Source organism: Lagopus leucura, unplaced genomic scaffold (genome assembly GCF_019238085.1).
Source record: "Lagopus leucura isolate 7727_CA_CO unplaced genomic scaffold, USGS_WTPT01 Super-Scaffold_73, whole genome shotgun sequence".
NCBI lineage: Eukaryota > Metazoa > Chordata > Aves > Galliformes > Phasianidae > Lagopus > Lagopus leucura.
In genome coordinates this window covers 26,976,982-27,003,024 of record NW_024962252.1, presented here as the reverse complement: position 1 = coordinate 27,003,024, position 26,043 = coordinate 26,976,982, and the positions used below count along the sequence as shown (strand labels likewise).

At 43.3% G+C, this 26,043-nt stretch overlaps 1 protein-coding gene across 1 annotated transcript; it reads left to right on the top strand.

The window, feature by feature from the left end:
- The first annotated feature begins 2,708 nt into the window (after window positions 1-2,708).
- Window positions 2,709-24,748, top strand: TBX18 (T-box transcription factor 18). The gene is made up of 8 exons (XM_042893571.1): window positions 2,709-2,967; window positions 3,192-3,381; window positions 4,822-4,923; window positions 7,781-7,952; window positions 14,252-14,419; window positions 15,614-15,678; window positions 20,301-20,395; window positions 23,080-24,748. The coding sequence occupies exons 1-8, from the start codon at window positions 2,709-2,711 to the stop codon at window positions 23,802-23,804; spliced, it is 1,776 nt and encodes a 591-aa protein (XP_042749505.1). The 3' UTR covers window positions 23,805-24,748.
- Window positions 24,749-26,043: the final 1,295 nt, after the last annotated feature.

Genomic DNA, 26,043 nt, shown 5'->3' with positions numbered 1-26,043 from the left:
GGTGCTAATTCAGCCCCATTCCTTCCTCTCATCGGCTGTGGGTGAGAAAAGGGAGGAGGTGCGCTCGGGGCGCACAAAAACGTGATTTGCACGCGAATCTCCCACTACCTTCTCACTGTACTCGCTGTACTTTCTCACTGTGTTTGGCTGAGCGGCCCCGTCAGCTGCCCGTTGTCAGTGAGAAACCATTGGGCTCACTGGGGAAAAAATTGATAATGATATAAATATGTTTTCCTCAGTGACCGCTCCTCCGCTCCCCTGCTGGGAAGTTACAGCACACGGGGCTTTAAAGAGCGAAGCGCTCCGCGAACATTCTCTCCCTCTCCGAGTAACGCTCGGAAACATTTGCAGAAATCGCGAACGACGATGCACAGCCGTAAGGATCTCCTAAACAGCATCCGACATTCTCGAACGCAGAAGAGGAAAATAAGTATCCTTCTGGCGAAAAACGGCTTCAACATCTTTTTATTTTCGAAAGCCGCAATGTGCGGCTTTCCTGTATCAAAGGCGCAGCGCCTCACCCGAGTGTCCGCAGAGCCGCACCGCATGTCACCGTCCGGGAAGAAAAGTAAAACCCGGAAAGGTGCTTTGAATATATGCATTATTCCATCAGCAGATCGCTAGATAGAAATATTCTTCTCTCTTTCAGCATCCCATAAGAAAAAAAAAAAAATCTCACAGACATATGGACCGCACGTTGTTTGGTACATTTAATTTTATCCCCTTTGGGTTTGTTTAAAGAAGAAGAACAACAACAATAACAAAATCCAAACACTAAAAAAAACCTCAACAACAAAAACAAACAAACAAACAAAAAAGTCAAGAAATAAAAACAACACCACATTGAATCTACAGAAATCGGTCTAGAAAAAGATATCCCAACAGCAGCCAGCGCCCAACCTCCCGGCGTCACCACCACCGACGCGAAATAAGGTGATGCGGCCATTCTGTGTGATGCAACCCGCAGGGCCCGGCTCCCCCCGCGGCCACCCCGCCGTCCCCGCTGTCCCCGCAGCTCTCGGAGGGGTCCTGGCCCTCCCCACCTCCCCTCCGTTCCTCCGCGCCGGGCCCCTACCTGCTCCGCCGGCCCCGCCGGTGCTGCAGCAGCGGAGGAGCGGAGCCGCGGAAGGCGCCGTCGGAGCTCGACGGGCGGGCGGCTCGCGGAGCGCCCTGGGGCAGCCCGGAGCCATTTCCTTCCTACCTCCCACTATCGATCTCAGCCCCAGCGCGAGGGCGGTTCAGCTCCTGCGGGATGCTCGAGCTTAACACGCTCCGACCCCTCTAGCACATGTGATTTCCTTCGGATTCGGTTGCGGCAGGGCCGGGCAGCTCAGACGGGCTTCAGCCCGCGGTGTGGCGAATGCGTCCCGGACGGAGAACGCAGAGAGAGAATCCCGCGGCACCGGGAGCTCCCCGCAGCCCCACCGATCCGCAGTGGGATTTTATCGGGGTGTAATGCACAACCCTTTCACCGTGGTGGCGAGTTTTGTTTTTGTTTTTTTTTTCTTTAATCGATTATCGACCTGACACTCCCTCGCGCTTCGAAAGAGATGTAAACAAATTAATCGCCGGTAACACTCCGTGGGGTAACTCATCTCTGAGTGCGTTTAGCACTCAGCCCTTCCCCGACGAAGCAGCCCATCCGGTATTGAAATAGGGCACACATCGCACGCTGGGGATAGGTGAAACCGTACAGTGCATTTCACGTCTCCCCTACGGCGGCTCCTTCTCCCCGGGGTGCCATCACCGGATCCCGTTCCGCAGCCCGGAAACAAACGAACAAACCCCCCAAATGCAAACATTCAAAGAGGAATGAAGGGAAACAAAACAAAACATCCCAATAGCTTTTCCCTGGGAACGCACGGCAAAGAGTGACTGCCCCAAATCTGCAGCTTTCCATCGTGTTGCTCACGGGAAGGATTTCGGAATGGCTTTCCCCGTGCATACGTCGTGCACCTGAATGTGGCCGGTGGTTACGTCCAACGATCGGCGTCGGAGCGGCTGCGCTCAAACCCCTTTCGCAGCACCGCGACGAATCCCCGACAGCCGACCGGCGCTCCGACCCCCCCCCCCCATCCCGAACCGGGCCCGAACGGAACGAAGTCCCGCTGCAGACCCCCCATCCTCCCCCCCGCCCTTCCCGTTGCGGGGGTCGCTCCCGTTAACCCCCACCGCAGGGTGCGGCGATGCCGGCCGGGCCCCCCCCCTCTGCTCGGCGCCGCGGGGCCCCGCTCGGGCCGGGCCGGGCCGGGGCGGTGTTGCGGCGCTGATTGGGCAGCGGGCGTCCGTGCGGGCTCAGCCCCCGCCCCGCGGCCCCGCCCGGCCCCTCCGCCCCGCGGCACTAATGAGCGGTCCGTCCCCGCGCTCTCCTGCCTGGAAGTGCTGACAGATCAAGGCAACAAATTTCAATTACAAGCCCTAATTTGTGTCCGCAGAGCGTTTGTTACCCATGTCAGTCCTGTTGGGCCCATCAGACGGGGCAGAGCGAGGAGGAGGAGGAGAAGGAGGAGGAGGGGGAGAAAAAGGGAGCATCTGCAAAAAGGAATAGAGTTGTTGTTTTTTTTTTCTCCCCTTGAAAAAAAAAAAAAAAAAAAGAAAAAAAAAAACTTGGCTGATAACTCGGATTTAAAAAGAAAGGCGAGGAAAAGCCCCGGCCCCAGCCGGCGCGGTCGGGAGGACGGGCGGGCGGCGCTGGCTGCAGGGGGGGCATGGCCGACAAGCGGCGGGCCTCGCCCGGCACCACCATGAGCCTGAAGGCTCACGCCTTTTCGGTGGAGGCGCTCATCGGGGCCGAGAAGCAGCAGCCGCCCGCGCCGCCCCCGCGGCAGCCCAAGCGGCGGAAGGTGGGCGGCGAGGACGAGGCGGCGGACGACGAAGGGGGCAGCGGCTGCTGCGCCGGGAGCCCGGCGGCCACCAGCGGCAGGAACGGCGGCGACATGGAGCCGGGCTGCGCCCGCGGGCCCGCCGGTGAGTGCCGCTCCGGCCCGGGGACGGGGCGGGGGGCGGCGGGGAGGGCGAGTAGTTCGTAATGTCTGCGTGCGGGATGCGCCCGGCTATCGGTATCTCTCTGTATAACGTGTACGTACGCGCGTGGAGGGCTGAGCGAAACGCGCCCGAACGAAACTCGCGCGACGGAGCGTCCGGCGGGGCCCCGGCCCTTCGGCTTCCTCTCCTCTCCGCTCTCTCCGCAGGCGCCGATGAGGGTTTTGCGGCGGCGTCTCCGCCCGCCTCGCCCGGCGGCGGCGGCGGCTCCCCGAAGGGCTCCGGGCCCGCCTCGCCTCTGCCCGCGCCCCAGGCGCCGCGCGTTGAGCTGCAGGGCGCCGAGCTCTGGAAGCGCTTCCACGAGATTGGCACCGAGATGATCATCACCAAGGCGGGCAGGTAACGGCACCCGGGCAGCCGAGTAGCCCAAGCCGAGCCGGGGCATCTCCGCGGGCGGGATTGCGCCGAGGAAGTGGATGTACGGCGCAGGGAAACGGCCCCAGCTCTAGGCGTTGGGGCTTCCCCGCTCGTTGGGGTGAGGTCTGCGCGCTGTGCCCTTCGGAGGAGAAACTTTTCCCCTTCCCAGTGCGTACAGATGGCCAAAACCTGGATAGTATAAGCGGATCTGAACTTATTAGAAATTACAAAAACATATTTTATTGGATCCATATGCTACCTTCTGAGTGTTCAGAGGGGCTTTATTAATGATGGAAAAGCAGTCTCAAGCAGCACAAAGCAACATTTGTCTTACGGAGCCCGGGCAGGGGGCTCTTTTGTACCTTACAGGTGCATCGCAGCGGCAGCGCGCTGCCCGACGGTGGACAGTTACCCTCGAGGTTTTCAGAAATAAAAGACATGGGGCTTTCCTTTCCAGTAACGACTTTTAATTGAGGTGTTTTTTTTTTGTTTGTTTGTTTTTTGTTTGTTTTTTGTTTTGTTTTTTGTTTTCTTAAAGAGTTGCAAATAATAAATCAGAAGGGCTTTCGGGCTGATAGGGCTGATACAAGTCATTCCTGTTTGCTTGCAGTCAGCACAGCGTTGCAATGTTTTCTTTGTTAGCATCAAGAATGAACTTTCTTGATAAAAGCCGTGCCAAGCACAGGCTGAAATAAGAAATGCGTTTTTATACTGAAACGACAACACCAGGTGATTACTCCATTTTCTCTCCAGAAGGATGTGGATTGCAAACGTATTTTTTTCAGAGTTGCCCGTACGCCCGTTTCTGCTTCCAATAAAGAAGTTTTACTGTACCTCTCAAAGGCAGAGCAGCCGTTGCGCTTTACCTTAGCAGGCTGCAGACAGGAAGTCCGTCTCAATAAAGACCATATTGTTCAGTTATGGCATAGCACATTGGGCTTATAACTGCATCCTCACAGCATTTGGGCTGTGTCACCGCAGACCCTGCTTTGCAATGTGCTGAGGTCCAGTGCGCCGTTTGCTGCTGTCAGTTGGCACAACTGGAGGTTTGCACTGCTGTGAGCAGTGGTGCTCCAGAAATACATTTCTAGCTAACGGGTTTCGAGTGTGTGCAATGCTGAAGTTCAGCCTCAAAACAAAATGATTTACTGTCTAACAATAAAGCTGAAATGATGTGGTAATAGTTGTACTCCCAAAGCGTATCCCAAAACATACGGAGCATTGTTCAAGTGAATGCACTTCTGAAATCTGTTTTGACATATCGAATGGGCCGTTTCATGGCTGTGTAACTGGAATCGGCAGAAAGGACTCAGTGGGCTAAAGGGAAGAACGGGGAAAATCCCACGAAGCAGTTCCTTGTCCTAAACAGCCCTTCCCCACTCTGTTTCGCATTAAAAGTGACCTTTCTCTTTCCATGTTCAGGCGGATGTTTCCCGCAATGAGAGTGAAGATCTCAGGTTTAGACCCCCATCAGCAGTATTATATCGCCATGGATATTGTGCCAGTGGATAACAAAAGATACAGGTACGGTGGCTTTCAGGTAGAAGACCTATGATGTGTGCCTTGGGAATCCTAGCTATTGCAAGGCAATATTAACAGCATATAAATCAGCAGAAGGTGGAGTTCATCTCTCCTTCAGATTCCTGTTGTCAAACTGGGATGTTAAAAAAAAAAAAAAACAAAAAGCAATGTGCCAAGCGTGCAGAACTAACTGGAGTGTTGCTGGAGCAATGTGTACCTTTGGCTCATGCATGTATATGTGCTGTGGGCAAGCACTCCATCCTTTGCTTTTGCAGACCATGCTTGTGGTACAGTTATCCTGTTCTCCTGAGTTTTTCCTTATCATGTCACTAGGAATTATTTCCTGTTAACACATAGATAGGAAAATGCTCCATTTTCTAGCATTAAATGGTAACAACAAGAAAACATTCTTGCATCAACCTCTGACTGAATGGCCATAGAATGTAATGCGCATGAGCTTTCTTGGTTGTGCTTTGAAGTGATTCTTTCTTTTACTCCAGTAGCAGTTTATCACTGAGATATCTGCTTAGATTCACAAAGGGTAGTGCTTCTAATTACTATTAAAAAAAAACAAATTGATGGCATCTGAAATATAATATGATGAACAAAAGTAGTTGTTCTTCCAGCATTTGAGAGTGGGAACGATAAGCTAAAGCTCTGACTGCTGTGAAGACAGCTGTAGTTCCAGAGTGCATGTTGGGCTGTGTTGAAGCCCTCCTCCTGTAGCAGTGGTAGCAGGATTGGGCCCGCAGCAGTCACTGTGACTTGGGGATGTTTGTGTGCTGTGCTTCACAAACGTGTTCCCACTCTCCGTGCAGCCAAGTGGTTCAGTGGAGGCAGGAGTGGGCCCCTACCAATGCTGTTTTGATTGTTTCAACCCCGTACTTAGTGTAATTTATGGGAAACCGCTGCCGATTTAATTGTAGAAGTCAGAATATTTCAGACTGGGACTAAAAGGTTGGTTCGTCAGGAACGCCTCCTTGTTTCCTTAACAAACAGCACCCTGTGTTTTTTGCATGTCCTTACCTCACTGACTTTAATTTTGCCCTTTTATCATGCGGTATGTAAGCAGTTTCTTACTACTGCTTTTGATTTTGTTTTTCAGCAAGGTGCAGGTAGAAATGCTGAGCATGTCCAGTGCACAACACTTTTCTGGCTGTATCATAGGGGAGAAATGGCTTTTTTATTTTTTTCCTTCCCTTCGAACAGAGCGGTGCAGCTGAAATAAAACTTAGTGTTGCATTTACTTAGTGATCTAAGGATCTCCTTCCTAAAAGGTCTGATCACCTTCTTAACTCAGAGGAAGAGAATGTAAATAGTTCAAATTGAACAAAAACGTTCATATTAAAAAAAGTTACGCAGCATATGAGTTGTTTAAAGTGAACTGTGTTTAAAATAAATACTTCCATGCTGGTCTGAGCTGTCTGCGCAGTGAGGTATGTGGTCCCCAGATAAGAGAAGTAACTTAATGTTGTCTGCTGGGCAGTATTGTTGTAGTTGGCAAACTTAAATTTCTGCAATCATATTTGAGTACCATGTCTTTAATTTTCCTACTGGGTGTTACTGTTGATTCCCATTTTCATTGTTTGGTATGCAGTCTATGCATTCATTTTTAAGTTATTTAACTTGTGCTGCTCATATGGCTTTGAAAGCTGATTGTCTTGCAGATGCAACAGCAGCCTTACAATGAGCCTAGACTTAAGCTGTCATAGCAGATAGCAAAACTACACAGGAATGAAGAAAATTGAACCTAGGTCTAGATTCCTAGCAAAATTGGACTTCATTGTAAATATTAGGAAGCTTGAACTGTTGTCATAAACATAAAATATTCAGAATATTATTTACTTTTGTAGGAAAATATATATATATATTATAAAACAACAAGTTTTATAAACAAAACAAATAAATGGCAAAATGTCACAACAGTTGACTGCATGGTTTAGGATTGAGAACTTGTCTCCAGATAAGATTTGGGGGAGGATTTTACCGCTGTACTGAATTTTACTTTACAGCTTGATAGGGGCTGTATGAACGGATGTGTGCATTAGATCATTTTAATTTCTGATTGTTGTTTAGCTTTTTCTACTTTGGAACCAAATTGTACAAACATATGATACTCTTTCATGATTTTTTTAAAAAAATACGACTGATTTACAGGAATTTTACTTTAGTTGGAAAAAAAGACCTCAGCATTTTTATTTAGCACTTTTTAAAATTGCCTTATGAAGTATCTGCCTTCAAAGTAAGTTTTCTACCAAAGCAGTCACTGCTTGTATGAGAAAGAGATTTTGTCAGCACTGGCCTATCAAATGAAATACAAGATGTGTTTTTTCATTTTCAAGCCTTTCTGTGATAGTATTCAGGAAAAATAAGATGGTCTTGCAGAAATATCTAGAGCATAGTTTGACATAGCTTCATTGTTTTTCCTAATCATAATGTTCTTTGCCTTCAATATTTTTTATTTATAGACTCTTATACTAGATTCAACATGTTAAATCTTCCAAATATGGAATTTCTACTTGATTTGATAAATGAAGGACCGTATTCTGCCCTGTTTGCTGATGCTTTTTCAGAGTGGAACTGTATAGTCTATGACTTGACACCAGCTTAAACCTCAGCACAGAGGCTAGCGTAAAGGCTATTACGAGCTTTAGGAAGGCTCATTTTCAATGAGAGCAGTTTTTTAACCTTCCTCTTCCACATACCAGACATGTCTTTTGGAACTAAAATAATCACATTTATTTTGCTTTCATGCTAGTTAATTGATGGGCTCTTGCTGTAGTTGTATGGATTAATTTGGACTGGGTCTGATAAATAAGTCCAGGTTTTGTGGTGAGAGATGTTTGCTCTCTTTTTGCAGGTATGTTTATCATAGCTCCAAGTGGATGGTGGCCGGCAACGCTGACTCCCCAGTACCGCCTCGTGTTTATATTCACCCCGATTCACCTGCCTCCGGGGAGACGTGGATGAGACAAGTGATCAGCTTTGACAAACTAAAGCTCACCAATAATGAACTTGATGATCAAGGGCATGTGAGTACTTGCTCTTTTACGGTATGATATGTAGATGATTGCTCAGCCCTGCAGGACTCTGACATACAGCTTCAGGGTGCCAGAAATAGGCATGACTTTTCAAAGCTGTTTTGGAACTTTACCGTCCAGATCTGAAATCTGCTTACTTTCCACTCTGATAATTAACTGCTTATTAGAGCCTGCTGTTTTACTCCCCCCTCAAAAATAAAACTCCTTCTGCAAAGTCAGACTTTACAAGGCTAAATTGCCTAATACGAAGGGGCAGAATTGCTCTAATGTTTTCCCACCAAGTGTGGTACTTGCAACTTCTGCTCTGATCAAAAAGTACGTTTAAATTCACAAGTCGCTAGGAGAAACATTAATAGTGTGTAATAACTTCATGTGAATAAAAATACACTTAACTATTTTCTTAACCTAAACATTTGTGTGAAATCCCATGAGGTGTTAATAATTGCAGTCAAAAACGAACAACATGGGAGCTGGGTTCACTCCGATAATGATTTATTGCATACCTTATGAAGCGAGACCCTTTCACAGCTGAGGCTCATTACTTCTGAAAAACTGGCGAAGACGTATGCAGTATGAGTGTTCTGTTTGCAAGTTCTAAATTGTTTAGTTATGACATTATCTAATGTGACAAAATGTGTTATGTTAATATTTCCTTTTCTCTTCAAAACTGTTGAAACATGACAGATGTAAGCCAGTATCTTTCCAGCAATCCCTAAAATAGTTTCATTTGACACCTTAGGAAATAATTAAAAAATGAGAATTGTTTTTAGTCAGAGCAAAGTCTTTAATTTTGGAAAAATCCAGTAATAAATCTCAAACGTAGGCTTACTTTGAAAAGGAGCATTGAATTCCAAGGGGTAGAGTTTTGAGATCTAAGAGGCAAGTTTTGAGACAGGATGTGGATTCCATTGCCCTTAATGTAGTGCAGTTTATTAAGCAAGCGGGATGCTTTCCCCTTCACGGACGGGAGTGAGAGAAAACATACCTGGCACAGGGTGCAAAGATACTGCACGCATCTTCCAGTATAGTTGAACTCTGAGCCAAGAATTTAGTGAACGTGTATTCTGAGTATGCTTGTTTCCCCATTTCTGCTTGCAAAGGAGATTGTCTTGAAGCTGTGGTCAAATTGTTTAGGAGTTTAAACTTTTAAGTTACGTACCCAGGAACATGGGAGACAGGCTAGACTGAGTGAACTTGTGTGATAGTGAGAATGAAGAGTCTCCCCTGCATACAGTGCTGTTTGTAATTGTGTTACCCATATTCTTCTTAAAGGAAGAGCGTATTTGTATCTTTTGAGTTAGCGGCACTTTTGTTCAGGATTGTAGAGAAGATATTGTGCGTCGCTTGTTTCCAGAGTTGCAGTTAGGGAGTCTCAATTGGCAGTGTTTAAGTCTTCACACAGATAGTCCTGTTAGTTTCCCAGTGACTGTGCGTTTGAGACCTTCGTTGGGTGCGATTTGCATTCTCTGAGTCCAGAGTTTGTTGTAAAGTCTTCACAAAAGGAAGCAGATGCAAATGGGTAGAATGTTGCTTCTCCAATTGAGAGCTGGTCCTTGTACTCGGTGGTCGCCAAGCAGCAAAATATGGATGCAGGAGTCTACCCAAACATATGCAGCCGCGGAATACTCCATTATGAATTCTAGAGTAAGTAGAAAACTGCGTTGTTATATGTTTCCATCCCAGATCCTAGCTTTATTTTTCTGCAGAACTGAAACCTGCATAGTGTACACAGCACGCCATTATTCATAATGCAAGGGGATATAAATTTTCTGGTCTTTAGTGAAGTGTTTCGATTTGGAAATGAGTGAAGCAAAGCTCTAGTGCAGTGATTTGGGACACATTGAACTGATTCAAAGCTACGGCAGTGCCCCTCCTCCTCAAAATGGAAATTTAAGTATTAAAATAAAAGGACAAAAGAAGGATGACTGCAAAATAATTTCATATTTCTTAAATCTGGGAAATTGCAAACATGTCATTCATAATTACCAGAAAAGGCAAAAGCAGAAAGCAGAAAAGTGTCTTTTCCAATGGGTACATATTTTCTTTTAAAGCTATGGTAGTGTGGAATGCTGTATTGAAAAAGCTATGTAGACTCCGAACGCCTCCAGCAACAATGGAAAACGAATAATCCTATTTTGTGATGAATATAAAAAAGCAATTGTTTCTCATAAGCAGGAAGGAACCATTTTTCTCAAGAGGGTACCGGAGGAGGGATGGTGGATTAGAGGAACTGGGGTCAAGACCATACTGTCCCTAGAATATTTGTTTTTAGGTCAGGTGCTCTGAGTCTCCCACCTCTATTGTGGGAGGTGGGGTGTGGTTAATGTTACTAGAAAGCTTTTTTTTTTCCTCCTGCTTAAAAAGAACGGCTCAGGGAAGCCTCCATGGGTGCTCTGCACTCTGCCTTCCTTCCTCCAGTGGCACAAGCAGTATCGGGATTTAGCTGCTCTTTTGGTATATGTTTCATGCTGCCTGGTTCTGATATTTCAATCCTTGCTGAAATCTTTCCTTTATTCTCCCTATGCTCCCTGAAGGTGTCAGTTTTTGCGGAGTGTTTGTGTTAAAATCCTGGGGCTTGGTTTTGACCTTGCGCATGTGAATTTCTATTGAGGTCAGGAGTTTGTGTGAGCTCAACCCAGAGCCCTTTTCCCGGAGCATTAACTCCCAGAGCCACTGACAGAAGTGACTCATGCTCATGGGAACGGTGGCTGTGTTTGCAAACAGATGCTCAGGTAGTATTTCTGTGTGGTATTTATGTGGCGGTAGTAACTGACGGCAGCCAGCTTGCCTTGTGCTGCATGGGCCCTGCAGCAAATGGCCCCATCGACCTGGTGTTAGCTTCTTGTTCAGAGAACTGGCCGTTTTTGAGGCAGCTCGCTTGGCTGCTCAGTCACTCTTTGGGCTTCTTGCTGCCTTCTGCTGTTTGCGTCAGTGTTTTGAGTGGGAGTTTGCGACAACAAGATTTTATAGTGCTGTTCTGTGGAGGGATTTTGAAGTGCGTCTGCACGTAGGACGTTCTGATACATGAGTTCCCCTTGCAGGCTGAGGAGATCAAGCAGGATTTGTAAGGAGATGTTTTCCTGGTGTAGTTTTGATCTCAGAAGAGAGGCCCAGAGCAAATTCCTACTTTGAAAAGATTGTGTGCCCATAGAGATGTTAAAGCCAGATCAGATCATTGAGACACGTACAGTATGGCATTCTTGTCTTTCGTCTGAGTTGTTAGGATGTAAGTAAAAGAAAGGAAAGAAAAGTAAAGAAAGAAAAGTAAATCTGTGTCTTGCAGTTGATGTTGAGAACCACTCACGGTTGGGTGCTGTTTGTCTCATGAGTCAGTGCCTCTTGCTTCCAGAGTGGGAAATAATTGCTGTGTTATAAAATGGATTTCTCTGTCTAATTTGAGCTGGACAGTTTTTCTGTTTTAATGCAGCTTTATGGCTGAATTTGAACACATTGAACACAAGGGCAAAAGCCATTATTTTGGTATTGTTTTCTGTGCTTTTCAACTAAATGCTTTGTGATGCTGAAGAACATCTAACTTTGAGTGAAAATGAGGCCGTTAGTGTGTTAATTGTTCCATGGGTGTTCAGTAGATTTTACCTCCTCAATGAAAGTGGGGTTAGGCTGGAGGCTGTGGTTGGTTTTTGCCCTTCCTGGCTGTGGCTTTGAGCACCAAGCTCTGCTTGCTGTCATTGGGTCCCTGTGGGTTTGTCATGGTGAAAAGCTGGAAAATATCAGCACTTGCAGTTCCTCTTTGTGAGGAGAAAATTATTCTTCCACACATCTCCCTGACTGCAGAAAGCCTGACCACATGGGTTTTGCTTGATAAAGGAAGATTTTTGGAGACCACAGCAGTGAGGTGAGGACAATGCCACCATGCCGTAGGAGAACTGTGACGTCTGTCTCATGGCAGTACCTAGGGTGAGAGCCAGCACTGAGGCCTCATCGTGATAGCTCCTTTCCATACACCTATTGTAAGGTTACTCTAGACAGATTAAGTTTTGTGTGTCCATGAGTGCTGTGTTCGTTACTCCATGCTGCTTCCATGTTGTTGTGGCCTTCACTCTGCAGGGCTCCTGCCTCCTCCTTGAGCTCAAGCCGATAGTAATGGCAGGGCAACTGCCGTGGTCCAAGTGCCACAACTCTGAGGACTTGCACTGTCAAAACAGAGAGGTTTACTGCCCTGGGAAGTGATGGCATGGTGCCGGTGGGCAGTATCCCTGTTGGCTCTCACTGTGCTGTTTGCCCACACATACTGAGGAAAGGTGAAGGGCTTGAGTGTGAAGCCTTGATATATGTGGGAAAGAATGGCTGCTTTATAGAAGTATGGGAGTGAAACTTGTGTTTGATAAACCGGAATTTTGCTTGGTAAGTATTAGGGCATGATAAAAAACAGCCCCCTTGCTGTTGCTGCATGCTTAGGGAAGCTGCCAATCCATCAGTAAGGGGTAAAATGTTGCTGTGCTGCCTCTGGAGCAGCTCAGAAAAGAACCTGAGACAAAGCCTTTCCCTGTGCTTGTCCTGGGAGGGAGGAAGCCATGCTTAGCGTCCCTCGGTTGTGGTGGGGCAGCTGTGGGGAAGGCTGGAAGGAGGGAGCCTCATGGCAAGGGTGCAGGCACTGCTCTGCTCTGTGCCCTGCCTGGGCTCAGTTCTGCACCAGGCTTTCGGAGTGGGTACTGCACCCACTTTCCTTCCTTACCCTGTCTGCATAGTGTTACTGCTCTCCATGTGGTGTTCATCTCCCTGCTGCTGCAACTTTGCCTGTTCTGATACATGAACCGAGTTGATCGCAGCTGCATGGATTTTCACTGCATAGAGGCAAGTGTGCATGCTCGGTTCTGCACGGGAAGATGGCAAGACACAAAATAGTAATGAACTCAAGTGGTGGAAAGGGGTTTACTTGATGGAGTCTTTTCTGTTGCACCAGTACCTTCCTTGGTATCACTGGGTATTCATAGGAAAACGGGATCAAGAATGTGTTACTCTCGCTACGTTTTCATTTTGTTGATCTTTGCTAGCAGAGAACTGAAAGCATAGTTGTAAAAAGAATGCACATTTGCTTATGCAAGATTTCAGAAACTAGGGAAAGGCCTCTTATGAGAACATCCACAGGGCACTCCCTGAGCAAATTAATTGAAGCCTGTGATGTCATCGTCAAAGCCTTACATGCAGGCTAATAAAAAACATGATTATCCAGAAACTTGGCGTATCTAAAATGGGGTCATGTCTTTTGGCCAGGACCAAGTGTATTAAACTAGCCAAACTCTAGGTTAGCCAAATGAATGCAATGTCCTCTATGTCATTTGGATGAATGAGCTTCCATGGTATCTGGCATTCAGGCATAAAGGCTCTGTCAAGTCCTTGAGCACGTACGTATTCTGAGGCTACTCATGGAGCAGGAAATGAAAAAACTTCCCCTGAATTTTGATTAGGGCTACTTATTTATCAAGTTATTAATTTATTTGACCTTCCAAAAATAATAGCTGAGCTTCAGTTCTTTTTTTTTTTTTTCTTCTTGAAATCTTCTTTTTGGTGTTTTCAGCTGGAAGTGGAATAGAAAAAAAAGAGGAAAAAAAAAATGTATGTTAAATTTCCTCTAAAATTTGGGAACAATACCAACAACTATTTTTGCTTAACTTTACTCACTATGAGTTTGTGTAGTTCTTGTTTATCCTTTATTCTTACTTGAGCTTTTGTATGCTGGGAGGGATTTGGGTATTGATGTTCATTGTATGTGTAAGTATTACAAACTTAGGGTTACTAACTCTTTAGAGTTCTGGGTTTTGGTGTTCTTTTACTTTGGTGTTATTTGGTTCAGAGTATGAGACTCTTAGAATATATTCAAAGCAGGACACATTTTCAGCCTCCTGCATATCAGGAAGAAAAATGCTCTAAGCATGACCTGAGGGCTCTGAAAACAAACGGCAAATGCTGCTGTTGTTAATCGTGTTAGATCAAATCCAGGCTCAAGTGGGGGGAAAAAAAAAGCAATGAAACTCTCCTAATTCCAGTGGGACCAGGACTTCACTCCCCCCCACTTTTTTTAAGCCAGTTTCCTGATTTTGCAGTTCCCAAGTCATATTTTTTTAAATGCTTGGAGTTGGCAATAACATAAATGCACGGAGAGTAGACTACTGTAATAAGAACCTTCAGAGGTTAAAGAAAACATTTGATTTCCAGTAAGTGGCATGGTAAACACATGCCCTAATCTGTTCCAAAAAACCATTAGTCCTGGAGCAGCAGGGTGTCCTTTCTAATAAATGTTATCTTTTCCTTTCATTTTGACTGCATAGATTATCCTTCACTCTATGCATAAATACCAGCCTCGTGTCCACGTCATCCGAAAAGACTGTGGAGATGATCTGTCCCCGATCAAGCCTATCCCTTCGGGAGAAGGAGTCAAAGCATTCTCCTTTCCAGAGACAGTTTTCACCACTGTCACAGCATACCAAAATCAACAGGTAACTTGGACTTTCTGCTTAGCACTTGACAGGCTTCTCAGAGTAGACCAGAGAAGTGCGAGACAGGAAGAAAGAAGATATGTTGCTTATATCACCAAGAAGCATTGTCTAAACCCCTTGTTATATTACAAGCAACTTTCACTTGTAGTATTGCAGCAGCGCCCAGAGGCAATAGCTGAGACTTCAGTCCATATGGGCTAGATGATGCGTATAAGAAGTAATTTTTTTAATGGTGATCTCGCAGTTTTAAGTTGACAGCATTAAAGTTAATAGGGTCTTAATTATAAATGTGGCACTGAAACAGAAGGCGAGGAGGAGTCTGAATTTTAAAGGTACTTCTGAATGTAGATAAGTGATCAGATGTTCAAGCATTTTGAGCCTCACTCCAGTTATGTCAAAAGTCTGTCTGAATAGGGTGCCCCACAATCTTAAGGGGGGAGCTGAGGTCTGAAAAATGCTGCAGTAATTATCATTGACTGGATTCAGCGTACGTATTATTAACGTATTATTTATCTGGGTCCATACATGCTCAAAGTCAAAACTAAATTGCAGCTGGCCTGACTGCAGCGTTTGGCTCTTATTACTACTTGTTTAAGTATTAATATACAGAGTGACACTATGTTTAGTGCTGTGATATTTGTTAACTCCATATAAGAAATTACAGTATATTTTGGGAAATTATATATGCCTTGTCATCTTTGCAAAGGGATAACCGTGTAAATAGACTGAAATAAATAATGAAACTTAATTATTTGGTGTTTACGCTGTTCATTTAAGTAAATTACAAGCATCTTTTTTTTCCCCCCGTTTTATTTTTTTAATAGAACACAACAGCCTAGTGATAATCTCTCTTTTCACATTTCCTTCTTAACCCACACAGAAATAAAATTTAATTTAAATTTTATTGCAATTAGGCAATGTACTCTCTTAGGTGAAGAATGACATTTGCCAGAAGATTTTCCTTGAGAATTCCAACCTGCCATTTAGTAACATTAAATACCTATTAGCTTCTCTGGGGATTTGCAAAAATAACGGCCAGAAGACTTGGCCTTATTTTGCTGCCTTGAACCATGCAAATGGTAAGATGTTTCTGCTTTAAGTGTCAGGAGCTAGGATACTTCACTGTCAGAAGAGTCATTTTTTGTATTACTTACCTGAATTTGCAGATGTTAATTTCTTTCATCATCTTCACAGATAACTCGTCTGAAGATTGACAGGAATCCATTTGCCAAAGGGTTTAGAGATTCAGGACGTAACAGGTAGGTGCTTGTTGTTGCTGACAGAACCAATTTGTGAAGGCTGGCAGTAGATGTCCTTCCTACCGAGGGGAATACTTGTATTTACAGACAAATGAGTCTGAGGACTTGGGCTCCCTGAGGAAGCTTAGGCTTCCCATTAATGTTCTCAGTGGTGGCTTTCTGTTCCTCGTCCTCTGACCCTCTAGATCATGAGCTGATTGGCATGTGGCTTGACACATGTACTCAGGTATCCTTTCATTGGAAACTGCAGCATACTGTGAAAATTGAATTAATGCAGACTGAAGTCTATGATTTTTGAGGTTAAGACCAGAGTGTGCTGCAGGACAGGAGTAGGAAAGTATGTACAGCCAAGGGAACTGTGTCACTGTGGTGCTGGAAGGTGTAATCTTTGGGAGTGGCAGTGAATGTGTAGGTAATGATACTGACCTGGGCATGGGAATTCTCCAAAGCCAGCAGACAAGGGTAGGGAGAGAGTGTGGCTGGCCAGCAGAAGAGGCTGCTCCTGAAGTCTCCCTCCTGTCTAGAGACACAAAATGAAGATATGAATATCCATCTCCTGCATGTGAGTGGTGGTAGGATAGAGTGGTTCCTTTTCTCTTGAAGAGGGAGAATCTTGTTTCCCTCCTGCAATAACCTGATGTTTATTATGCATGCTTAGGAGGCTGGAGACTTGTGTCAAAGTATTTCTATTGCTTGAAGAGTTTTAAATCCACTGCCCAGGTGAATGCTTTTCTTACTAGGCTAGTCTTACTAGACGACCTTGAAGCAGACCTGGTTTCCACCTTTTCTGTTGCAGTTGGACTGATTAATTGTTTGCTCTTACTTGATCCTCTATTTTTTCAAAATAGCAATAGAGAATCCGAGTAGTTGGAGACTTAGTCTCTGCTGCCAGAACTGATGAGGTATTTTATGCAAAGATTGTTCAATGCAAAATACTTAAGCCTGTTACGAATTGCGTGTTCAAGCATTTCAGCTAAAAAAAGCAGCATTTAATTGCGGTGCATAGTATACATCAGTTCCAGTGACCACTTTGCATTTGCTGTCTACAGCTGCTATATTTATGATCTAGCCTTCCAGAAAAGAGAGCAGACTGTGCTCTGGTAAGAATGTTCAGTGAGTATCTTTTGTTGGCTGCTTTACTGAGCTTTTCTTTCAGCAGAGGCTGCAGCTTTAAAGACCATTTTGTTCTTCCACCTGAATTAACTGAATACTGAGACTGGACAGCAAACAAGATTATTTTCTAGAAGATTAACATTTTCAGAAGGGATAGGGTTATAAAAATTTACAGGAGTCCACTGCAAGTATCTTCTCAGTTTGCTGTCCATATTTGCTGCTTTCTAAGATTTTTGTCTTCTATCAAGAAACAATTGGCCATACCCTGTCCTGACGCCTGGAAAGAATGTTCCAGCCCCTGGCATAAACAGACATTCACCCTCTTTTGTTACTTTGTACTTTGTATTTAAATTAACAGTAACTTCCAGATAAGTACAGTGAATAAAGAAGCAAAATTTGGTTTGTGTACTTGAAAAATTGCTCTGCATGTGCAACCGTGCAAATCTAGTTATTGTACTGAGGCTGTCCAGAGATGTTTTTTGGTTTAGCTTCTAGGAACCGTTTGGGTTCAGGCATTAAAAAGAAATGTGTTTTTGAATGGAAAAACAGTTCTAGTCCATTTCTGTAAACTATGAAGCCTGTGTTGTAGAAGTGTGTTTTGGAATTGGCTTTAGATAAGTTCTGAAAGCTTTTACTGTAATAAATGCACTCATTTCGGAAGTATCTCTGCATATTCTGTTGCAAAGAGGCATTATTTTTGCTGAAATCAGTATTGCTGGTTTCACTGATAGGCTTCATAGCACTGAATAACTATGCTTGTGCATGCAGCTTATTTTCAAATTTTTGAGGACAGCACTAGTTTACTCAACTGATTAATAGTTTACTCTGTTACCAAACACAAAAATTACGAGGTCTGCCACAAAAGTAATGCCTCCTATTTTATTATGTTGACCCATGATGTCAGAGCCAATGGTGATGGTATGGCATTAGAGGCTGAACCTTCCCAGCAATATTCCATTGCATTTTGTTGCTCTGCGATACATGGCAGCAAAGAGGCAGTCTGACAAAATGGCATCTGACATGGAATTATGGATAAAGCAAGGGTATGGAGTTGAATTCCTCCATGTAGAAAACATAACACCCATTTACATTCATTGGTGCCTGCTGAATGTTTATGGAGGCCAGTGTGTGTAAGCACAGTGAGGTGGTGCATTTCAGCAGTGATGACAGCACCATGAAAGTCAAGAAACCCTTTGGGTGGCTGTCATGCCACAAAATGGAGAGCATTTCGATCAGCTCATCCACACAAATTAGTGGATTATGACCAGATTGATGTGTATGGAACTGAATATCACTTTCAGTGCTCTGGAAACAATGGTGGCAGTGATGGAATATCACAAAGATTGTGCCAGGGTGGTCCCTGGTGAGGCTGAAGGATGTGCTGCTACCACTATGAGCCAGAGTCAAAATGAAAGTCTATGGAGTGGTGGCATAAGGAAGATGTTCAAGATGCTGCCCTCAGTGGGTGAAGTGATATACACTGTTTTTCTTGCAATAGGAAAGAAGTGATCCTTCTGGATTTCTTGGAACCCTGGTAAACAGTCAGCTCTGACTACTGTATCGTAACAGTGACTCTGCTGAAGGCTCCAACTTCCAGTGTAAGGCCAAAGAAGAAGACAACCTTTCTCTTGGAACACAATAATACCAGGCCCTATTACAATCTCAAGATCATATAGCAAATTGCCAGTCTTGGCTGAACTGTCCTACAATACCCACCATATATAGACCAGATTTGGCACTTTCCAGCTTCCATCTGTTTGAGCAGAAGAAAGATGGACTGCCATCATAGTAGCTGTGAATCAGTTAGTTATCTTCACTGGTGCAGATTTGTGTGAGCGCAGCATGATGGCTCCTATTCATCTCTGGCAAAAATACATAGATAATGGTGGTGACTATGTTAAAAATGATGTTTTGTAGCTGAGAATTGTCTCTGACAGATAGTTTTATTGTGTTCATCGTTGTAATTTTCATGGAAATAAATAGGAGGCATTACTTTTGGAGTGACTTACGTAAATATTAAGATTTCTATCTTTGTAGATCTAGCTGTTCTACTTCTCATCTACGCATTTTAGTTTGCAAGAAAAGTAGGAAGGGCTGCACACTAGTATTTAAATTTTCAAAGTTGCTTTACTTACTGTGACTGTCTTAATTAAAACTATTCCCTTTCAGGTCATTCTCTTTAAGTTCTACAGGTATTTTTATAGAAATCAGTAGCTTCACCTTTTAAAAGTGTTCCCTGTACATTTGCAAAGTGCAACAGAATTTATGTGCTGAGAATTGCTTCATTCTTCAGTTAGGCCTTGCATTTGACCCTATAAAAACTTTTACTCAGGAAAGGTCCAGAATTTCTCTCTTTAAATGCTTCAGGAAAAACATAACTGTTTTGTTAAATAAACTTGGCTATTTGATAGCGCAAATTAGAGCGGTGATAAAATGTGGAAATTGTTCGAAAGCATCTTGTATAAATTATCACCTTGGCTACACTCCTCCAGGAGGTGGCTTTTATCTCCACTTTAACTAGAATTGAAAATTCACCATTACTGCAGAAAATGAAGGCTATCTTTTTAGTTGAGGTTAAGCTAATAAATGCTTTATAACCATTTCCTGGAATACATTTGTGATCCTGCTGGAAATGCAATGTGGAAGAGGCAGTATCAGAAGAACTTGTTGGTAGCTTCAAATTGAGCTGTTTGCATAATTCTAGTTTACAAAATTTTGCTGCTCTAAGGCAGGCATTCATCGTTGGTATGTACCTGGTGCTGACACTTAACAGGCCTTTGGGGCTCAAATGCCAAAAATAATTGCAAAACTATAACTTGTAGCTGCATTATGTACAAAATTCTGTGAGAAAGCATATGAGCCTTTACTTTCTGGACATAGAGATTCTTCTAAATACGATCTGCTGTGACTTTGTAGGTAGTTATTTTTGTTTTGTTGTGACACCATTGAAGGAGAATTATTCAAGATCTTTAGTTTCTGAAGGCATTTTGCTCAGTGCCTTATGACTGAGAGACAACATTGCTTTATGTATTCTAGTTGCAAAAGAGCTGTACGCCCATGCATTGCTCACAATGTGTGTGTGATTGTCCAACTCATCAGAAAAGACTGGAAGTCCAGTTTCAGTAATTGTCAGTTGATCACCTTTGCTCTAGTCAGAAATAGGAGATTGCTTTTCTGGCAATTAAAGCAGCTGTTTTTAAGGAAATGTCACGGTAGGAAAACCTTTAATATCATTGCAGCCAGATCCACTCAAAAAAAAAAAAAAAAAAGTAGAGGAGTGGACTTGTGGAAGTGGGAAACTCTTTGCAGGCTATTAGTCCAATGATTGCAATCACAACAGTCTTGTGGGTTAGCATGTAAGACTTCTAAAAAGCAAAATGAATTGGAAAATAATGAACTTATTCTGAAATGCTGATTATTTTTCTGTGTTTTTGAAATAAAGTATAAAGAGGAATGTGACAAAATACAGCTTTCTATCATGATGCCATGACGTTTTTTGTTCACAATAGAATGGGACTGGAAGCTTTGGTGGAGTCTTACGCCTTCTGGAGACCTTCACTTCGGACACTTACATTTGAAGATATACCTGGGATACCTAAACAAGGTAATAGTCTTTGTGTTTTTTTCCAAAACAAAAGATAAATATGAAATTCTTTTTGTCCATCATTCCTTACTAAAATCAAGATGAGTGTGCCACCTACATAAAAAGTGGCCAACTAACCCCACTGGCAGCCATTTCCTCTCATTGGAATTAATTGAAGTTACAAAAAAAGCGCTAACTTAAGCACTGTGACAGTAAAAGTGTTATAAAGATAAATCAGATCACACATGGAGGAGGATGAGTTACTTAAGGGCAGAATAAACTCTTATCTGGGATTATGCTCTAGCTATGTACACAAGGCAGAGTTTATTTATGAGTGACTTCAATTGTAAACATCCAAACTCAAATGTGGGAATTACTTGTGTGTTTAAGATTAAAAAAAAAAAAAAAAGGAATGAAAGAATAGGTGTTATCTGAATCTACTGAATAAATACTTCTAAGTTTAATTGCGTTCTTTGGAAAGCCTTGATTCTTAAAGACCAATTGTTTAGTGAAAGTCCTACAAACTTTTTTCACATCCTAGAGCTTGAAAATTTTTTTTCAAGGAGAGCTTTCTCCTGCGCTCTCGTCGATAGTTTCTTGGCTTTAGCTGTCCTATCATAGAGATAGTGCTGTTGGAGGAGAGATGGGCTTTTAAATGGCCTGTTCAGACACAGAGAAGTATCTCTGTATTCTTTTCTGAATTCCTTTATTTCCAGGGCATACTTATGCATATATTAACCTTTCAGTTTTTTTCTCACCTAAATCAGATTTGCTCTTGGTTTGTTACTTTTCCTACTATCAAATTTACAAACGTCCTGCCTACTTTCTTGATAGTATATGCCAGAACATCATCTGAGGAAAAAGAAATAACAAAAGAAAAGGAAAAAAAAAAAAAAAAAGAAAATACAGAAACACACAGAAATCACTTTTCTCAGTTTCTCCTTAGTCCTCTCCTTTGATGAATCTTCAGCATAAGTGCTTGATATGAGCAGTTAAAAATAACTTTTTGTGCAAAGTCACAGATAGTTGGGATGAATATGGGCAAATTTTTAGGCAGAGGGTGGGGGTGAGGGTGCTTTTAAAGGATGCTTTTAAAGAGTGCTTTTAAAAATGCCTAGGAGACAATAATATCAGACCTTGTCCAATTGTGTAAGACTGATGAGTAACTCACGGTGAAGTTCTCCTGTTTCTCCTGTCCAGGGGCAGATTGGCTCTGTTGCCACCCGTTTGTACACTTTTGGAGAGTGGGCAAACTGCAGCCATAAGCTTTCCCTTCTGCTGTAGCCTGAGGTCAAGGATCTTATTGAAGTATTCTCTACTGATGAGAGAAAGAAAACTACAATCCTTGCAAAATCATTAATGTGCCTTGGACAGTAGAGTGATTTAGAGCTTAGGCCAAAAGACTTGGTGAAAGACCCCACTAGAACTCTGTCCCAGTTTTAATGTGGACATCTTCAGACAGTGGGGTTGTTGATGTAGAATCATTAAATTTGGAAAATACCACCACGATAAGCTGTCAACCCATAACCACCATGCTCACTAACCATGTCCCTCAGTGTCACATCTCCATGTTTCTTGAATCCTCCAGGGACAAGGACTCCACCATTTCCCTAGACAGCCTGTTTCAATGCATTACTGCTCTTTCTGAGAAGAAATTTTTCCTAATATCCACCCTGAGATTGTAGGATTTCTGGGGTGTGGAGCTATCTCATAATGTTTTGTGCATGGTTGGTTTTTTTTTTTTTTTTTGTCAGTAGAAAAGCAGGAGGCAGACTTCACTTTAAACTTACTTTTCCTTTTTTAGCTCACCTATCATGAAAACCTGTTAATTTACTGGCAGTGTGTATCTCTGCATCACAAGTTGTCTGATTGTTAATGTGAATCACAATCAGGAATGTCTTCTTTGCTATGTGACTTTGTCCTGGGAGGCTGTAAAAGATCCAAATCCATTTTTCTACATTCACTTTCCCAAGAAATACATTTTTTAAGACAAAGATTTTCTTGCAGCTAGGAAACTTTCAGTCCTCAGAAGATACTTCACCTCTAGCAAACAGTTTATTCTTAGGAGCTCTCAGTGCTTGTGTTTGTCATGTAAAAAGTTCTGATACCAGTAAATGAATAGTTTGTCAACAGTTTGCTGCCAGCAATAAAATATCAATGCACAATACACAGCCAGTGCATTTTATGAAGTTGTTTTAGTTGTGGGATCTTCTGTCATTTGAGGTAAGGATCCAATCCTTATGTGATACTCTGACAGTGGCAGACACAAGGATGCTTTACTCATCATAGCAAGGGTTGAAACTCACTCTGGAGCATAGCAACAACAGAGACCACACAAAATTCGTAACTTTGAAGAAGGCTTACTGTGATGTGGTACTTGGATGGCTGCATTGTTGCTGCTAAGCAGTTCTCTTGCAGGGTCAGATGAAGAGTAGTTAGCCTTTTGGTCTGGAGCTGAAAGGCTGGATGTATTGAGTGATGGTCTCAAGAACATAGCTGGTGTTCTGTTCTAGGACAGATCATTCATTTAAAAACATGCATGAACCATGCACACACACCTTCACATGTATGCACTTACATATGTTGCATGAATTTGTATCAAGTGTTTCACATCAAGGGCTATTATAAAAGACAATGGTCTTGATCTGTCACCTAGAAAATGAGCCTTCCCAACATGCTTCTTACACTGTCATATTCTCTTCCAGGAAATGCAGGTTCTTCTACCTTACTCCAGGGATCTGGCAGTGGAGTGCCTTCTACCCATCCTCACCTTTTGCCGGGTTCCCCTTGCTCATCTCCAGCCTTCCATCTCAGCCCCAACACTAGCCAGCTCTGTAGCCTTGCTCCTGCTGACTACACAGCTTGTGCCCGCTCAGGTTTGACCCTGAACAGATACAGCACTTCCTTGGCTGAAACCTACAACAGGCTCACAAACCAAACCAGTGAGACGTTTGCACCCCCAAGGACTCCCTCTTATGTTGGTGTGTCGAGTAGCACAACTGTGAATATGTCAATGAGCGGCAATGACGGGGATGCATTCAGCTGCCCGCAAACTGGCTTATCTATGCAGATTTCAGGGATGTCTCCACAGCTCCAGTACATCATGCCATCCCCTTCCGGCAATGCCTTTACCACTAATCAAACCCACCAAGGCTCCTACAACACATTTAGACTGCACAGTCCCTGTGCGCTGTACGGATATAACTTTTCGACATCCCCTAAACTGGCTGCCAGTCCTGAGAAAATTGTTTCTTCCCAAGGAAGTTTCTTGGGGTCCTCACCGAGTGGAACCATGACGGATCGGCAGATGTTGCCCCCTGTGGAAGGAGTGCACTTACTTAGCAGTGGGGGGCAGCAGAATTTCTTTGACTCTAGGACCCTAGGAAGCTTGACACTCTCATCTTCTCAAGTGTCTGCACATATGGTTTGATGAAGCCTTTAAGTAAAAGTACAGTATGTTTTGTGTCTACAATGTATTTCTTTTGGAATATGAAGGGACAATCAATGTAGCTTGTAAAGTGTGTGTATATATAATATGAGAGGAAGTTTCACTGAATTTTTGATTTGTTTGCAGCCAGATTATTCTCCTTTTTTGAGCTACACGGAGTTTTCTGTGGTGCAGACTGCTTTAGTTTTCTGGTACACTTAGTTGTGTAACACGTTGGGACATATGCAACAAATTAAGTAAGACTTCCTCCCCTTTCCCCCTCCTCTGTTCTAAGCCCTTTAAAGAATTAAATGACACTTAGAGTATTAAACGACACAAACAAGCCCACTTACATTGCCTGTAGTACTAGTGAGATTCTTTAAAACATTCATGCAGTGTTAAGCTGATGCACCAAAGGCATTTTACAATCTTCTCTGTTATAAGGGATATGAAGGGTATTTGGACTTTCAAGTGTTAAGTATCAAGCATCCAGCCTAAAATAGAAGTTTAGCTAATGGATTATTTACAAAGTAAACAGAAAGATTAGTTTGCCTTCTCATGATACGCTGTTTTTAGCTTATCAACGGCACAGCATTCTTACTAGGATTTTTTTTTTTCTGCATTAGTCTAGATTTATGATTAGGAATTTGAAGACAAATAATGCGTATTCAAATTGTGGTGATGTGAGTGATTTAAGCGAACAGCCAAAGAAATGGCATTCCTTGGTACAGAATGAACTTTGGGGTGCTTCATTTTTGTCAAAGGAAGGGCTTGACGCATCTTTTTTCCATCGTAAATATTGCCTATAAGACATTTACTGAACAGTAGGATATTCTAATGTATCTTTGTTTTTATATTTTTACTTTTTTAAAGCAAATGCAGGTTTGATTTAGAAAAAGTGTGCAGGACAAGAAATTCCGTTATTGATTTTACCCTTTTTTGTGTGTTGTGATCTCCCTTTCTTTTTTTTTTTTTTTTTTTTTTTTTTTTTTTTTAAATAAGAACAAGAAGTCCTCAGTATCTCATAAATTGTACGTACATTGCCTGCAGCCATTAGGTGAATAACCCAGTTTGCCCACAAGTATTACTGGAAGCAGAACTTTCTTCTAGCTGCCTCCCTGTAATGTGGCCAAGTTGGCACCGGGATTACAATAGGCAAAATTCCTTTAATAGTTTACTTTGAAAGGTACTGTGTAACACCTACCACCTATTTCCCTCCCTCCAGGGAGCCCTCTGTCTTCCGTTGTTGTTCCTTTCTGTCACGGGGGCTACCGCTGCTCTGTTTCTCAAACAGTCTTTGCTGTGGAATTCCCATCTCTGGTTTAACTGGTGTTCACAAGAACGGAGTGCAGATCAAAATCTGCTCCTGATCAAGCTTCTCCAGAGTGATGATCACATGGGGAGATACTGGTCCTGGGGATGCTTCTGCCCTCATCTGTGCCTGCACCTCTGTGGTATGGACGGCTGCGAGAGCTGCCTTCCGGCTGCGTGCTTGTTGGAGCTGAAGCACTGAGGGTATGGAAGCGATTTTAATGCTTGAGAGAATGAGTCATCTTCAACATTGCCCTAAGCCTCCTCTGTACTATGCAGGTGATATGAAGGTGTTATAAAGTGAGTACAAATGTAACTGGAAAGGCTTCCCTGTTCAGCATTGAAGGAGAAAAAGGCCTGAAGTTTTTACATTTTTCAGTGAAACTGAATTGTTACGTTTTGCAAGAGTTCTAATGTCTTTCCTGGCAAACAGTGGGCTTAATGTTTCTTCAGTAGATTAGAGATAGCGCATACAGAAGCAGCTCTCTCTCTATCTTTTCTTAGTGCTTAGGGAAAGAAGAAAGACCACAACTAACTTTAAGCTGGTGCCTGGGGAAAGCTCTACTTCTATTACTTATATTTTGTTTATGTTAAAGAAGACACTTAGAAAGTTCTCACTAAAGCTGGAAAGATAAGAGGGAGAGCCTGCCAAGGAGGAGATGAGTTTACTTCTTTGTTGTCACAAGCTTCCCAAGTGACCTTTTGCAGTTCACTCAGCTTTTTTTTTCTTCTGTAAAATGTGTTAATAGCACTTTTCTGCCTCATTAGGAAATGCTGACTGTACATGAAAGGTGAAGATGATCTTTACAGCTGATGTACAGTGGGCAGTACATTCTGGATGAATGGCTGGGTAGTGCCCATGTGTGGGGATAACAAAGAGCATTCATGTACTTTGGGTCTGTTGCTAGTTTCTGGCATTGCAGTGTCCTTT

Coding starts and splice junctions, on each gene's coding strand:
- TBX18 (XM_042893571.1), top strand. CDS start 2,709: ATGGCCGACAAGCGGCGGGCCTCGCCCGGCACCACCATGAGCCTGAAG. Junction 2,968..3,191: donor CTGCGCCCGCGGGCCCGCCG/GTGAGTGCCGCT, acceptor CTCTCTCCGCAG/GCGCCGATGAGGGTTTTGCG. Junction 14,420..15,613: donor CAGCATACCAAAATCAACAG/GTAACTTGGACT, acceptor TCATCTTCACAG/ATAACTCGTCTGAAGATTGA.